Source organism: Ochotona curzoniae, unplaced genomic scaffold, assembly GCF_017591425.1.
Source record: "Ochotona curzoniae isolate NIBS_2020 unplaced genomic scaffold, NIBS_Ocur_1.0 contig_430, whole genome shotgun sequence".
Lineage (NCBI taxonomy): Eukaryota > Metazoa > Chordata > Mammalia > Lagomorpha > Ochotonidae > Ochotona > Ochotona curzoniae.
The window spans coordinates 4,587,227-4,604,521 of NW_024466219.1; the positions used below are offsets into that span (position 1 = coordinate 4,587,227).

Consider the following 17,295-nt stretch of genomic DNA (forward strand, 5'->3'; position numbering starts at 1 on the left):
ACTGCTTGTGAGAGCCTTTGTTCCTGATCACTATTTCTAATAAAGCATGTCATAGTTTTAGTACCACAGAATGAATCCTAGCACAAGTTTACTAAGTCGTAAATCTGGTCTCTAAATAAAGGTCAGAAGTCAAAAAGAGATCTGCATAAATGTAGTGATCCCATACGGACAAGTAAGTTTAAAGCAAGATAATTGTGATCAACTTACATTGTTCTGTTGAACATCTCATTGTTTTTTAGAGAGGAAATAATATAGTAAGATACAGAGTCATACGACAATGTTATGCAAACAAGAATAGAGTTTGAAACTTTGGAGATGTTGTGTGTATTCAACCCGAAGGACATGGCTTGGTTCTAGCTAGCAGGAAACATATATTTCCACATGTTCATTGTTTCTTTGAAAACAATTCCAGCAGGACCACTCTGATGATGACTTCTCCCAACCTGATTTCCTCCAACATTCAATGTCAAAAATTAAAAGACACACCTGATCATACAGTAAGTGCATAAGCCTGCTCCTTCTGAAATGCTGCAAGGCTGGATCAGTTAGAGCAAGTACCATCTTCCATATCTTTACGTAAGTTATAGAAGAGTACACTCTGGGCTAAGGCATGTGCTGTGTAATAAGATGGATCTTGGGGCAGGAAAAATTCATCTGAAAACATACTCTAAACCTGTCATTCACTGTACTTCTACATGACAGCCTCAAGTGGGGCCTTGTCTTGTGACTTTGATCCCTGCTACCCAGAAGTGCATTTTAACTGATTCCAAAATTTCTTGGTGTGGGAGAGGTATATGATACCACATAAGCCAACAGAGATTACTGTTAGAAATTACACAGATAATAAAATGAGAAAGAGAGTAACAGATGCCAGCCAGAACGTGCAGAAAGGGGAAGTCCTGTACCCTGTTAATGGGAGTGTAAGCTAGAGCAGCCCCTGTGCAGAACAGTATGGACACTTCTTAAAACATAGAAATTCAATTGTACTGTGATAAAACAATTTCACCTAGGGTAATATATCTGATATATTTCACAGATACCCAGTGGATTATATCTGAAATACATGTGCTCAGTGTATCAACGAGATACCTCTCTCACCATGTGTAAGCCGCAATGGACACAAGAGAGACCATGTGGCAGGATCAGACACATCACAGGTGTCTGTCATCAGATACAGGGATAACGGAAACCTGCTACATAAATAGTTCTCAATAAGAGAAAACCTGACATCTGCAGCAAAATGGACGGAAAATATCATATTGACAGAAATGAGACACAGGTGCACCGCATGTTTTCCCTCATATATGGAAGAAAATTTGAAACAAACAACAACAAATGAAAGACTCAGTCTGAACAGAGAATGTTGATTAGTGGAAAATGGAAAGAAAAACATAGACTTGAGTAAAAAAACAGGGAAAATTAATGTGTTTCATGAACTGTGACAGAGATGCCAATAAGAGATGTTAACAAGTATAATTACTAACTCATAATTTTTGTTTTGTAAATTTAAAATTAGGACCTGGCGTGGTAGCCAAGTGACTAAAGAATTCGCCTTGGATCAGCCAGAATCCACTATCGGTGCCAGTTTGTGTCCCAGCTGCTCCACTTCCTATCCAACTCCCTGATTGTCACCTGGGAAACAGTGCAGGGTGGCCCACAGCTTTGGCACCGGGAACCCATGTGGGAGACCCAGAAGAAGCTCCTGGCTCCTTGCCTCTGACTGGCTCAGCTCCAGCCATTGCAGCCAATTGTGGAGTGACCCAGAAGATGGAAAATCATTGTCCCTGTCTATCCTTCTCTCTCCAAATCTCACTTAGCAATAAAAATAAATAAATCTTTTAAAAAGTTAAAATTATTCTGAAACAAAATGTTAAACATTTTAAATTTCTTCTATTTCATGAAGTCTTGAACATAATATGATAAAGAAAACAGGAATGGACATAAAGCTTCTAATTCTACCAATAATAGTTGTTTTTTTTTTTTTTAAGTCAGAATACGCTGTCACTATCATAAGACAAAATTAAGTTTTTTTGAGTCTTTTTGTTTGGACTGTTTCATTTTGCTTGCACTCTAAAGGAACAGAGGATGATGTAAACGAAATAAAATCCAGAAAATGAGGAATGCTTTCTGGCAGGAAAGTGATAATATGCTCCTTTCATCTCAGGCATTGAGGCAGGAGGAGACACCTGGACTTGATTAGATAAAACTTGAAAGAATGTTTAAAGGCTCTCTGGGAATGAGGCAATAGCTAAAAATAGCAGGAAAGGCTGAAACAAATGCACAGCTATGCAGGACATCACTGCCCTGAGCCATAAGGTGCACAGTGCACACACAGGCCAGGCCTGGCTGAGAGCTGCAGAGCCTAGAAGGTTAAAGGCAGTGGCAAAAGGGCAGTACAAGAGAACAGGACCATCAGAAGTCACTTCCTGTGTCCACCATGCTCAGAATATAAAGGAGATAGAGATACACCAAAGGCTAGGCATTGGTCTTGGGACAGCAAGTGAGCTGCCACTTCCCAATGTGTGCAAACAAGGCAAGATGGAAAACACAACTGATTCATTGGGATCCCAAAGGACTAGTAATTAAATCATATGATAGCACAGCATTCCTCTTGAATCACCGAGACAGTGATTGTATCAAAAATCTTACAGGTAATGTACTCTTGCCAAGATCCTAACCCTGCTTAAAATAAACTATACATCATCAAATTAAAAATATTTGACATCATAAGTTATATGGATTTTTGGAAATATGTACACAGGATTTCAAATCTAGGTGCATTAATGATTTGTCCTTACTAAAACTCTTTTACGGTTATAATAAAGTTATTTCCCTCACTTCTGAAATTGGCAATGTTTTATTCACTATTTCACTGTCACTGAATAGTTTGTAATACTTTTTACTGGCATTCTATTAAACGTTTAAAAACAAACTTTTAAACAGACTTCTATTTTATTAATGCTGATTTAATGGTTTTCTTTTTTCTTCCTGCTTTGAAGTAAATTGTGTACCTCTTTATAACTCTGTCTTTCGCTCTCTCTTTAATTTTAGGTAGTGTTTCTGCCACTATTTTTCCTACCTTTAACAGATTTCCTTTAATACAGCACAGAATTCCTCAGACTTCTCTTTGCTTCCTCTTAGTCCTATGGGTATTTTTGAAACATGTTTTTTTGGTTTTAAATATTCGATAGTTTTCAATTTATCTGTTACTAATGCAAACTCAAACGCTTGGCTGAGAGTGCTGTGTAACTGTACTATTCTCCTGACAATTTGTTGCTCTCTGTGTTTTGTAAATTATTAAAAGAAGGCTGACTGTAGTTTAAAATTATAAATTTTAACTCTGATTGAATTATAATTATTTTTTATCTCTTACGAATTTGGGTTTCCTATGTGAGAAGTTCTGCTCTTGGGAGCATAAATGTTTAGAACTATTTTTTTTCCTGATAATATTCTATCCTGAAACCAACTTTTCTTACATTAAAATAGCCAAAGTTTACCTACTCTACTTCCTTTGCTTCGGGGCCATTCTTTCATTTTTACTTATTATATTGCAAAAAAACATATTTAGATACTTTTACTGCAAAAATAATTAAAGCGTACAATACATACCTGTTGATAGGAAACCCCAGGCTCTCTTTTTGTGATTACTGATAAAAATCAGATTTAATTCTATCAACCAGATATGTGCTTTTTCAATTTCTTCATCTACTCACCATTTTTTATATTCCTACTTTATCTTGATTTTAGATACATGTATAACCGTTTTTGTTTTATTAGCTACAAATGTATCTTAGTGTTGCCCTGGGTGCACCAGGGCTTACAGCGCGCTTTGTGAACAGTTTGCCTCCCACAGCATTTCATAACATATACCACCTCACTGATGACACCTGCAACACCAAACATTCTCCCATTTCTTCCTGTTTTTGTTCATATTGATATTATCCTTCTGTTTATTTCTACAATATGCTATGGTTTTGTTCAAACAGTTGATTCTCCTCCAAAATTACTTAAAACTGATAAAGCAGTTATCACTTGATCTTAGCTCAAAGGCTGAGAAGCGATGATAAAACAATTATCCTTGTAGGTATTCCTTTCAGTTCTCTCAATTCTTTTGTATGGATTCAGATTTCCGAGAAAAAATGTAAGAAAGCCCAAGGGGCTTCCTGTATCATTTCTTCAGTTTAGCTGGTGAAACTGGAGAATCACTACTTGCATTTTGCAAACATAACGCCTGTCTTTTTGAAATATTTATGTTAAAGAATACACTGATCAAGAACCATTTGAGAAGTTAATAAAACTAAAGCATCCTTTCCATCACTGAGGCCACTGTGCAATGCTATGATGCACTCTTGATGTTTCCCATCCTTTTTCTTGTCTTGGAATTTTCAGGACTTCTAATTCTTTTCTCACCACAATAGCTGGCTGTTAACAAGACTGACTCCTTACTATCAGACTCTCCTCCTCAAGGCATGCAAAGAAACAAATAAGCTGTGAATTTATAAAAGATGAGTGCTACTGGACCACGAATAAAAGATTACCTCTAACCGCGGCTATAAAATGAATAACATGAACAGTAAATGAATGCTGTCACACAATATGTAAGCTTGAAAATGGCTGCCACGCTAAGGTCAGGTACTGAAGCAGATCTAGTGAATTCATGATCAGAGGAACTAGCTGATCCCTGCCTGGACTCTTGACACATTAGGCAAACACTCAACTCAATCTCTTTCTGTGTCTGTGTCTGTGTGTGTGTGTGAGTCTACCCTAGTGCAAGGCTAGATTGCAAGGTAGGATGGTAAACTACATTTCTATTACTTCACCTTGTTTGTAAAAGTAAATATTTTACCACAGATTTTTAATTTAATTTGGTATGTTATAATGTTTAATTTCATCTAATTTTTAGGCTCTTCTTCAGCTTCCCTTGGCAAATGAAAGAGATAATAATCAGTTTGTACCCGGTTAATAACAAAAAATATTAAATTTTTCTTAAATTCTATGGAAAATGACTATCATGAAATGCCTTATGTGTAATTTTCAAAATATTTTACATTAAGATAATTTATCCTCTGCTTCCATCTTCTATAAAGTTGCTGGAACACACTGAGGTGTAATGTATTAGATGAAATATGAATATAAAACATGCTTTGATTTAGGTTGTAACAGTGATACATCACATCAAAATGGGAAAAAAAAATGGAAACACTATGATTATGTCAATCTATTCAGACAAAATAGTTGATAAAAATAAGATTCTTCCCTGATGAGCACCTTAAACCAATTGTGTACAGAAGGTATAAACCTCCATATAATCAAGGCACATCTCACAAACCCACAGCAGCACCATATTAGAGGCCGGAATACCTGGAAGCATTTCGGTAAGATCTGAAAGAAGACAATGTAACCTCACTGTTACAATTCAATATGGTGACTAAAACTGCTGCCCAAGCTAACAGACAAGAGAAAGAAAGCAGAGGGTGCAAATGGGAAAGAAAAATGTTAAGTATCTCTGTTTTCAGAAGAAATCACTCTATACATGAGGGAATGAAAAAACGTTCCACTAAAATCATTTCAAGTCATAAGACAGTTTGTTAATATTGCAGGTTATAAAATCAACAGATAGAATCAGTAGCCTTCATATGCATAAATACTGGGATGACAAACAATTTGTAAGATCAGTCTCATTCACAAAAGCTGCCAAAAATTTAAATTCCTTGTGATAAATTTAAACAAAGATGCCAAGATCTCTATAATGAAAATTAAAAAAATAATATTAAACAGATGAAAACATCTATACACAAAAATGGAACAATCCCCCATATTCATGGCCTGGAGAAATAACATCAAAATGTCCACAATACTCAAAGTCATTCACAGATTTAGCGTGATCTAAATCAAAATATCAGAAATTATTCTCAGAACCAGAAAAAATGAAAACAAGATACAAATGGAATCATCAAAGGCCCTGAATGATACTGCTTGAGCATTTCTAAGCAACGACAAGCCTGGATGGTTCACAACACCTGACTTACATGGTAATTACAACCACAAAGCGCACAGAAATGGACACATTGACCAATAAAGCACAGTAAAGACCCCTTGCGTAGAGGGTTTCTTCTGGGAAATCAGTCTTGACCCCAGAAAATATTTCAGACAGCTATAATCAATTAGTCTTTGGAAAAATGATCTAAAGTCACTCACTGGAGAAGGGACAGTCTATTCAACAGATGATGGTAAAACTGAATTTCTTCATGAAAAAGTATTAAATATGAGCTTTACCCTACACTTTGTACAAGAACCAACTCACAACGGATCAGGAATTTAGATTAAAGATGTAAAACAATCAAATAACTAAAGCAAAACATAGGTCAAATACTCTAAAGCATTTGGCATATTCAAATATTTCTAGAATAAGACATAAGAAGCATAGGCAGTAAGGCAAAAATTTACAAAATGCACTATGCTAAGCTCAGAAATTTCCACACAGCAAAAGAAACACTCCATGAATCAGAGCCAACCAAGAGAATTGGGAAAAATATTTGCAAATTTATGACAAGCTGACAATGGATTACTTTTCAAGATATGTAAAGAACTCATGAAACTCAACAATGAAATAAGGAATCCAGTTACGCAATGTGTTAAGGACATGAGCATATAGTTTTCAATGATGAAATACATGTGGTAAAGAAACACATGAAAAGTTACTCAAGATCACCAGCCATCAGGGAAATGCAAGCAAAACCACATGACTTCACCTGAGCCCAATCAAAATGGCAATATCGAAAAAACAAAACACAACAAACACTGGTGAAGAAGCAGGGCAAAGTGTGCACTAATATACTGTTGGTGTGAAAACAAACATGTGCTATCATTATGGATGGCAGCACAAGACCCGGTCGGTCATCCCACTCCTGGGAATTTATCCAAACGACATTAAATCAGCATGTGAGAACTTCCATATGCCCATGCTTAGAGCAGCTCAGTTCATAATACCTAAGCTATCAATCGACACAGACACCCACTAACTGATAAGTACTGGTGAGTATTTAATACACACACATACATATATATGCATCAAATATAATGTAATATATAAGACGTATGTGATGTATATATGCAACATATATATATATATATATATATATATATATATATACATATATAAAGGTTCAGTTACCAAAAATTGAAAGTATGTCATAATAACAAAAGAATAGAAGGGGAGAAATGAGGAATGGTGGAAGATCAGAGGGATGGGGTGCAACATTATGCTTTCAAAATGTGTATATTTGCTACATGAAATTTGTTCTCTTTATATAAATAAAAAAGGAAATCACCATGGGCTATATTAAGTTGGATGAAAAGTTGAATAGCGATACTGAGTTCTGAACCTATGCACTTTGCTCAGTAACACTTGAGTTACTGCAATATTTGATTATCTATTTGATTTTTAATCACTGTGGATGGCAACTGATTGACTATATTGCCACCTATAGCAAAGGGCTTCATGTGCTGTATTTTAATGGCCTTTGAGCCCTGGCAAATGCACAAGTCCTTTTAAAAGAAACATGGTTTGGGCCCGGCGCGGTGGCGCAAGTGGTTAAGTCCTCGCCTTGCACGCCCGGGATCCCATATGGGCGCCGGTTCTAATCCCGGCAGCTCCGCTTCCCTTCAAGCTCCCTGCCTGTGGCCTGGGAAAGCAGCAGAGGACGGCCCAAGGCTTTGGGAACCTGCACCCGCGTGGGAGACCCGGAAGAGGCTCCTGGCTTCGGATCGGCATAGTATCGACCCGTTGCGGCTCACTTGGGGAGTGAATCATCGGATGGAAGATCTTCCTCTCTGTATCTCCTCTCTGTATATCCACCTTTCCAATAAAAAATAATAAAAATAAATCTTAAAAAAAAAAAAAGAAAAAAAAAAAAAAGAAACATGGTTTATCTATACAAAATTCATCAGTTTCGGTGGATCATTAATGCTTTTGAAATTGTGTTTGGGTGTGGAACTAATGACAATAATTTTAATTGGTCCTTCTTATTATAGAATTGAAATTAAGTCTACTTAATGTATTAAATCATGTTCATTTCTTGAGTTTATATACCAGTATCTACCAATATATAATGTAAAACTTGAAAATATTTAAGTGGAAAACTAAGAAAAGTGAATGAATAAAGCATATGTTTATTAATTAATATAGATATTTCCATTACTATGAATGTAAAATGGCACTTAGTCTCTAGTGAATTGATACCTTATTCTTTTATGTTGACATCTGGAGATTGGAAATATGTCCATATGAAAAATAAAGCTTGTGGTTATTTCATCAATATTATTAAACTTGATAAGTGCTATCTATTGAAGCAGTTAGCAACTTAAATTTGCTAAATTGGAAGATTCCCCTGCAACTCTAATGGGATTTTCTATTTAAAGCATCAACAACAACAACAAAAAGCATGGGCAAGGTTGTGAAGAAAAAGAAATTGTACACTGTGTTTGGGAATGGAAATTGATGCAGTTAGCGAGGAAAATAGTTTGGACAGGTTCAAAAAACTAGAAATAAAATTGATATACGTTCCAGTTGTTCTACTTCTAGGTAAACACTCAAGGAAAATGACTTCAGCACTCTGGGAAGATACCTGGCTCACGTTTCATCATGGGCCTACTACAGCCAGCAAGGTTTTAAAACACATAAGTAGACACATGGATAATAACCTGGGGTACACATATTATACATCATACATGTAGTGAAAGAGGGTTTATTCAATATAATTCTGTTTTTCACAACATGGATAAGCTTGGAGGATATTATGCTAAGTGAAACATGCCTGGATATAGAAAACGAGTTACAGTATAATACTGCCATATAATGGACTCTGAAAAACATTTGTCAGATATCTCCATTTGTCAGATGTGACAGTTTCATTCCAAGGAAGTCTAAAATAACACAGTATTTTGTACCTTAAACTTTTGCAATAATAATAATAATAATAATAATATTTTTGAAAGGAGAGAACCAAGTGTGAATTTCTAAAATTCCAAATAATAAGTATAATTAAAATCCTGTATCCTTATAATTGCTTAACATATAGATTTTCTTTTCATTGGTTTTCCCAAAGTCATTTTTAAAACGGCTTAGTAACTAATTATTAGCAATTATTAAGTGATATTATTGCACCCATCAAAATGCTTTTCATAAAATTACTACCATCTCTAGTGAAATAAACAGCTTTTTAATATTTCATTTAATGGGTCATTTCAGAAATGTGAATTGCTGGGTGTGGATCCTCTCCTCAGCTCCTGAAAGCCTCTCCAGGATGCAGCCCTAGAAAACCATCTTCAGGTGGGAGTTTGGCACAGCAACGAAGGCACCACTTGAGTTTCCTGAGCCTCGACTCCCACTGCCTTTATTTGCTCCTGTATTTTGGGATGATTCTGGTGATGCAAGATTTAGCCCATGATACCTAACTTACAAATTTGGATTGAATTTTTCTGAGTTTCTGATAGGTCAGGTCCAGTCTTAACTGTTGCATATGTATTGGGAGTGACCCAGCAGATGGAAAAGCTCAGTCTACCTTTCTCGGAAATTCAAATAACAACAACAACAACAACAAAAAGCTTAAAGATAGACTCTGTAGTTGGATATTGCTCTTCAAATATTATTGCTTTGCCTTTTGCTTAAATGACTTGATCATTATATTTTAAAACATTTAATTTTAAAAGCTATACGCCTTTTCTACAAAAACATAAATCCAGCGGTATCTCAGAGAAATTGTAAATAGCTATCATTCACATATTTTTAATACAATTATATAAAAAGACATGTACTCACAGCATGTTTTGTTTAAAGTAAAGGATAAGGAAGTTCTCTGAAACAAGAAGCCTTCCAAAAGTTCATGAAAAATTTGTATAATGAAATATAAGTCTGTTTTCATTTCAATTCCACTTCCTTTCATAGCCAGAAGACCTACTGAATTTCCTCCAAAATATAGAATATGCTTTAAATGTTTCATTGTATCAGTTCCTTAGCTTTAAAGGTTATTTGGCTTTTTTAAGGGTGATCAATTTGACCATCTGAATCAATTGAATTAAATCTTCTAAAATAATTAAAAGTATACTTGTTAAAAATAATATTGTGTTATAATGCATTATGAAAGTGACATTAGTCACAATAGTCTGGTAATTATTTAAGTTATGTGGGCATTTGAGCCATTGATTTAAATGTACAGATGTTTTATGAATTACAGTTCCCATTTATATTCATAATTGTAAGACATAGAAACAATAAACAGCTTTATCCCATTTTCCAGTAACTAGGTCTTAGTTAATACTAATTCCTCAGTTGTTACAAAAATTAGCATGAAAAATGCTGGCATGATTTTACAGATGTAATTATAATTTTTGGTGATTATCTGATAATTATATTTATTCTGTTTTTGTAAAACTTGCACTACAAATTCCATGACTCAATAAATATCTTTATTCAAGACTTGTTTATGAATTCAAATGTCTATTACTTGTCATTTTAACTACAATATGCATTACTGAATCAAAGAAATTGATTGCTGTCTGTAATGTTGTTGTTTAATAAGTAAAAGTGATTCACTGGTGTCAGTGTTGGAGCTAATGGGTTAAGCCCTGACCTACAATACCATCACCCCACATGGATGACAGCTTCAGCCTCCTTGCTGCTCTACTTCTGATTCAGCTTCTCAGTAACAACTAGGAAAGCAACAGTGGATGACCCAATTCATTGGCCCCTCCTATGTGGGAAATCCAAAGAAAAAATCCAGACTTGAGACTAAAGCTCAGACCTGGCCTCTGTGGGCATTTGAACAGTTACCAGTGGATGACTTTTTCCTGTCTCCTTTCTCTCTCTCTCTCTCTCTCTCTCTCTCTCTCTCTCTCTCTCTCTCTCTTTCTCTCCTATTGTGAAACTCAAATTAGTAAGGTAAGTATTTTTAAAAACATATAAGCAATGCCTCAAACCTTTAGAAATGTAGTAAAAGAGTTCATCTCTTATTTCAAGAACACTACAAAAGCATTTTACATTGAGCTGTTTATCCCATTACAAGGACGGGTTTAGGAGCAATAGATGGTTGTCCTTGTATGAGTGTAGGCTACCCAACTCCTCTTCCACCTCCTCAGTCCCACACAGAGCAACATCCCTCTGAAACCTTGTAATTACAGAGGGATGACAGATGTATATACAGGAGCACGTCTGTGAAACAAAATAAAAGTATTTTACCCCAGCAAAAGGCACTCATGTAAGTGCAGATTTAATTCAAGGATCCTGTAAGTTTCCTGGTTCTATTCTTGCTGAAATACACACAGTAAGAACAAAGTTTTTCTCTGGAGTCTCCATATTATGACTAACCCTAGTTTGCAAGCCATTCAAAATTACACTTGCTTCAGAAAGAAATTTTATTCTTTCCTAAATTACAGCCAGGAAGGTCCAATTGCCTATTTTTCTGTCCATTTTTCATTATCCACTCTTGTACTCCTTGCTCACTCTTGTGCCCATTTACTTAGCCATTTTTTTTTTCTTCCCACTTAGTTGCATAACAAGATACTCATTCTTTCATGTACAACCCATTCTGTATCATTTAAAAATCTGACTTGCTGTTAGATTCCTTTGCCCCAAGCTATACTCTTCCAAAATATATAGATTTTAGACCTCCTCTATCTCCCATTTTGTAGCTTCTTCCACTGTTAATGGAAAAAAAAAAAAAACAGATATTTTTCATTCATCTTGTCAATGCAAGGCCATATGTGCCTTTCTTTTCTGCAAAGGTACTTCCGGGTCACTCTCTTTCTATTAAAATCATTTGTTCTTTTGGGTTCATTTCTAGTACTTAGCCACATGATAAGCTTTTTCAAATTTGTCATTTCCTGCTACGTTACTGGAGTCTAAAAACACAACTTGTTTATGATACTATGTCCCCTTCAAGCATGGTTCTTGTGATACTTGTTTGTCCAGAATGAGAATTATGTGCATAAATACACATTGACAAGAGGTACACACAAACTATTTATTGCATAATGTGAGTTGTAAAATCTCTAAAATTCCCTTGGTTCTGAAAAAAAACCAATGGTCTTATAATAAACACTGCAATGCTATTTTGCTACTAAAAATATAGGCTTTGATTTAATTTAATGAAAACTGATTTCTGAAAAAATCTGTATCTCTTCTGTGTTATGAAGTCAAGTATCAAGCTATATTCCTTCAAAAGCATTTGTTAGATGAACATACACTTGCACGGTTGTACTTTTATTGTATAGTACAAATACTATGTACATGCTTGATCACAAGATATGCCCATTTCCCTACAGTACAAAGTGAATTAAATCTATCTTACAGTGTGGATCTAGAAGTGTCTGTTTCCCAGCCTTCCATCATCAGCATTGAAGACACACACCTCAGGACTTTACAGCACTGTTTATATGTCCTTATAATAAAGACATTTATATACTGTATTCTGTTTTCTCCAATTTATCTTGAATAAACCATGGACCGGACGGGTAGTATTTCTACTTTTCTAAAAATATCAAAGTAGCGTTTTTTGAAGGTACTGACACAAAAACACACCTTCTAAATTTACTGTCATCAAGGAATAAATAATGGCTGCTTTCAACATCCATTTTAGGCATGGAATATCCACTAATGTTCTTTTGATTTTATTTTGCTACTAGCAGCTTTGTTTTAAGTCACACTGTGGGGATTCTGTGCTTTGTTATTATTATAATAATCACTAACCACACAAAATAACATGTAGACCTACAATGCCAGGGAAATAATTATAAAATATTTGTTGTTTGGAAGAATATAGTCCGTCTGGTTCTTTCTCTCACTCTTTGTTTCTTAGAAATTACTGCAGCGTTATTTTCTCCAATTGCCAGATTTGCTAAAATCCACCTTAGTATAAAAATTGCCATTAGATTTAGGCAAATGTTTTATATTATTCCATTAATTCTTAAAAATGGTATCCTTTGACTTTTAGAAATCTGTGAGTACTTAAATTTGTATTGAATATGAAAAATATTGGAGAAAATACTGACAAAACTAAAACTTGCTTATATTTTGTGCTACAGGTCACTATAACCTAAAGTATTCCTCCTTGGCGATAATATTCTAAAATGCATAAAACAAGATAACAATTACAAAATAATTAACCTTAAAAACAAAGCTGTAACTGCATATGCCTTGTAGAAGAGGTATATTCAATTCAGTACTCAGAATAACTTCATAGCTAAAATATATTGCAATTGCATTTGACTCTGAAAAACTGTAGCTCGATTTTCAAGTGAAAAAAAGTGAAAGTCCATAAACTGAATATATAAACAATAGAAAGTTAGAAATACATATTTTCAAAACACATTTGTTTTAGAGAGTGTGCTAAGTAAATATAAAGAAAAGCACTTTAGAAGTAGGAATCAGAAGAGAAGAAGACAGTAGTAGTCTGACCTCAGCCTTACCTTGATAGCAGTGGATGCGATTTGGATGTGGTGGAGTCTCCGGAGAGTACTATCCCTGTCAATGAAATAGGAAGCTGCTAGTTGATGCAGCGTCTCCAGGGTGACCAAAGAGCTATTGGTGCCGGGGTCGCTTCCTTCAGATCTCCTGCTCAGCTTCCGCTTGTCCACAAAAATTGTGAGTGACTCCTCTCCTGTATTAATAATATTTTAAATTATTTCATTATCTAGTTAAAATCTGTCTTTTACATGCATGCAAATGGAGAAACGTAGATTGTGAATACAATTACAGGAGTGATAAACACTGATGCTTTTTTTTCATGAACATCCCTCCAGCACCTAGCAAAAGATCGCTGATCTGGAAAGGCACTAGGAATGTATGCAGAGAATGTGAGGTGTGCAGTTTTGGCGGAGCAATTTCTTTAATTGCACTATGTTTCTCACACAGCTGATCTTACATAGTACATGGTCAGCAGCAAACTAAGATAGTACACACTAGGAAGTTGTATTTACTCACAATTATTTATTACCCTAAAAGAATATTTAAAATGGAAGCATGGCAAATTCTCAGCAGTTTTCACTTGTGCTTTAAACATGTGGAAAAACACATAGATTTAAGTTTTTAAACAAGACATACTCAGAAATCCCCTGCCTATTACACGCTAAAACTGACATATTAATTAGGTCTGTGGAAATCACCAGAGTTCATGGAAAACATAAGTAGTAGCAATAAATTCTCAAAGGTACAATGTAAAGCATATAAGCACCAATCCAATTTACAGTGCTCAAATTTTATTAAACAATATCCATGCCGGCTTTCACACTATTGAATATTTACCTGACAAATAGCTGTGCAAAAGTAACCACAGCAAAGGACCATGAAAACCAGCAACATATCCCCAAATCATTGAATCCTCCAAAATGATCAAAATTATGGGAATCTGAATGACTGCCTCTCAGAAATATCAATGAATCTTGGAAATATTCAACCATGTGCTAGGTTGTAAGAGTGGAAAGCAAACCGTCAGTGGAATCACACAGGAAGAAAAGGGTGTGAAGGTCTAAAAACACACAATCCCCGGGATAGCTCAGATTAAGAGTAAATGCACAGTGCTAAATATTTATTGCTAATCATCACCAAAAAGGAAGCAAAGATGATGATCTTGACATGAAATATTGTTGAATTCAAGCCAACATCATTCAACAAAGAGAAATAAAATTACTGCAGCCCATAATCAACTCAGTTTTGCAAATCGCTCTCACTGCCACCCATCCCATGAAGCAGAAAAAGGTGCAATAAACGTACATCGCTGATATTGTGAGATTTTGACAAAATTTTCAACCCTTTAAATACCTGGTGTGGATGAAAACATGACAGTCACAGGTGAAACCTAGGCAATGAGCTAAAACCTATCAAGAAATATAAACCTCAACTGCTACTACAGAAAAATCCTCTACTTTAAAGAGTATAGATAATATTTGCAAAATGCATCCATGCATTCCGGTGCAAAGAACCAATTTTCAATCCAAGAAATTTGAAAAAGATATAGCATCATTCACTGACAGCATTATAAAATAAATAACAGAAAAGAGGCCTCCCACATGGACTAAAGACCCAACTATCCGGAGATCTCACATAATACAGCTAAAATCACACTATATCAATACTGATGTAAAAGCACAAATTTACCAACAGCGGAAAGAATCCTGCATTAAAAACTAAAAACACTAACATCTCATGACAATGTCAGATAATTCAAGCAGTGTAAGTTAAGTATTAAGAAAACATTAAGTCAAAAAATTGACATACATAAGAATATATGATGTTCATGAGGATAACAGGAATAAATGAAACTATGTTTTTGTTAAACTCCAAGGAAAAAATTCACTGGAAGCATTAGGCAACTTTTCATGCAAATATTTATTTAAAGAGCAATAGAGGGAACGGAAAACAGCCTATGGATGAAAGATCTGACTGACAGAGTGTTTCAGCACTGAATGCATGGTTTTCCAAATCTTAGCTTATATAGAATTAAAGAGAAGAAAGCCATCACTAAAAGTCATAAGCACGAGGCAATGTTACCATTCATACAATGGATACAAAAGCAATTATGTTGAGTTCATAGCAATAGTTTGAATGTGAAAATTATTCTGAGGGGAAATAAAATGACATGGAATCAAATTTCCTTCTATCCGTGAATAGCATTACTATCAGAGTGTATATGCATGGTAACATAGGAGCATTCACTGTGCAAGTCCCTACTATGAGACACGAAAATGAATTTGGAAAAATGGTCTTAATGGCATGCTACTTGCAACCTTTATTCTTCTACTTCAGTTGCAAGCCTAAAATAGATTATTGCATAAAGCAAATTTTCTTAAATAATTGGTAGCTTCATTGCTAACATGACGATGAAAATAGAATTTTATATGATATTGTATTTAACACATGATTCAAGTTAAAATGCATCTATAATTTGAAAAATCATCTAAATTCAGTTTTGTTGCTCTAACAATGTTTTCTACACATATCCATGAACACTTTCGCTTAGAATCATACATATATTTTCTCTTTTTTTAAAAAATAATATATTGCAAAATCAGATATACAAAGAGGAAGAGACACAGAGAGGAAGATCTTCCATCCCATGATTCAAGTGACCACAACAACCAGAGCCGAGCCGATCCGAAGCCAGGAGCCAGGAGCCTCTTCCAGATCTCTCATGTGGGTACAGGGTCCCAAGGCTTTGGGCTGCCCTGGACTGCCCTCCCAGATCACAAGCAGGGAGCTGGATGGAAAGCAGGGTTGCTGGGTTCAGAAATGGTGCCTATATGGGATCCTGGTACGTTCAAGGTAAGGACTTTAGCTACTAGACCCCCACACAGGGCCCTATAATATCTTCCAATATCTTCTTTTTTTTATGGTTTATTTATTTATTGGAAAATCAGATATACAGAGAGGAGGAGAGACTGAAAGGAAGATCTTCCGTCCGATGATTCACTCCCCAAGTGAGCGCAACGCCCAGTGCTGCGCCGATCTGAAGCCAGGATCCAGGACCTTTTTCCCGGTATCCCACACGGGTGCAGGGTCCCAAAGCTTTGGGCCATCCTTAACTGCTTTCCCAGGCCACAAGCAGGGAGCTGCATGGGAAGTGGAGCTGCCAGGATTAGAACCGGCGCCCATATGGGATCCTGGGCGCGTTCAAGGCGAGGATTTTAGCCACTAGGCTAAGCCACCGGACCATATAATATCTTCTTAAATTCAGTAGCACACTAGATTCAAACATTGGTTCAGCTAACAACATTTTAGTTTTGTCAGATGCAAGAAGGCCATTGACATATACTGAGACAGTAATTGTCACTCAGCGTCCTTCCGTATGATACAGAATGTTCTCATCACTGCAGGCACCCAGACATTAACAGAAAAGCTGAGGCCAGGGAGCAGAAGAGACAGCTAACCCATTCAAAGAGATTCTTTCCCTGAGTTATGAGGTCCTGGAAGACTGAGAAATGTAGAAGCATTAGTAATAACTTAGGTGTAAGTATTACAATTTCACCAAAAGGTAGATTTGATTTGTGACACTGGTTTGGCTTTAGTAATTGAATGATCTTAAAACGTATAACTTTGGATTCAGTTTCCTCTTCTTAACTGGACTGCAATAAGTCTTTCCTCAAAGTGTGGCTTGAAGCATGAAGCAGATTTCCATAAAGGATTTAGAATACGACTACAATATAGTGAGGCTTCAGAAACTGTTAGCATTCAGCCCAACCCTCTACAGCCTCATAAAGCTCCGCATCCTTCACCCAGACATTGCAAGTAATTTGAACTATTTT

General features: G+C 35.7%; 1 protein-coding gene across 3 annotated transcripts in view; it reads right to left on the bottom strand.

Annotated features, from left to right (window-relative positions):
- The window catches only part of BRINP3 (BMP/retinoic acid inducible neural specific 3), a 397,330-nt gene that overhangs the window by 170,903 nt on the left and 209,132 nt on the right, over positions 1-17,295 (bottom strand). For all 3 annotated transcript variants that reach the window (XM_040985188.1, XM_040985190.1, XM_040985189.1), the window contains one exon: positions 13,465-13,655. In XM_040985188.1, coding sequence (XP_040841122.1) covers positions 13,465-13,655 — 191 coding nt within the window. The remainder of the gene's footprint in view (positions 1-13,464; positions 13,656-17,295) is intronic.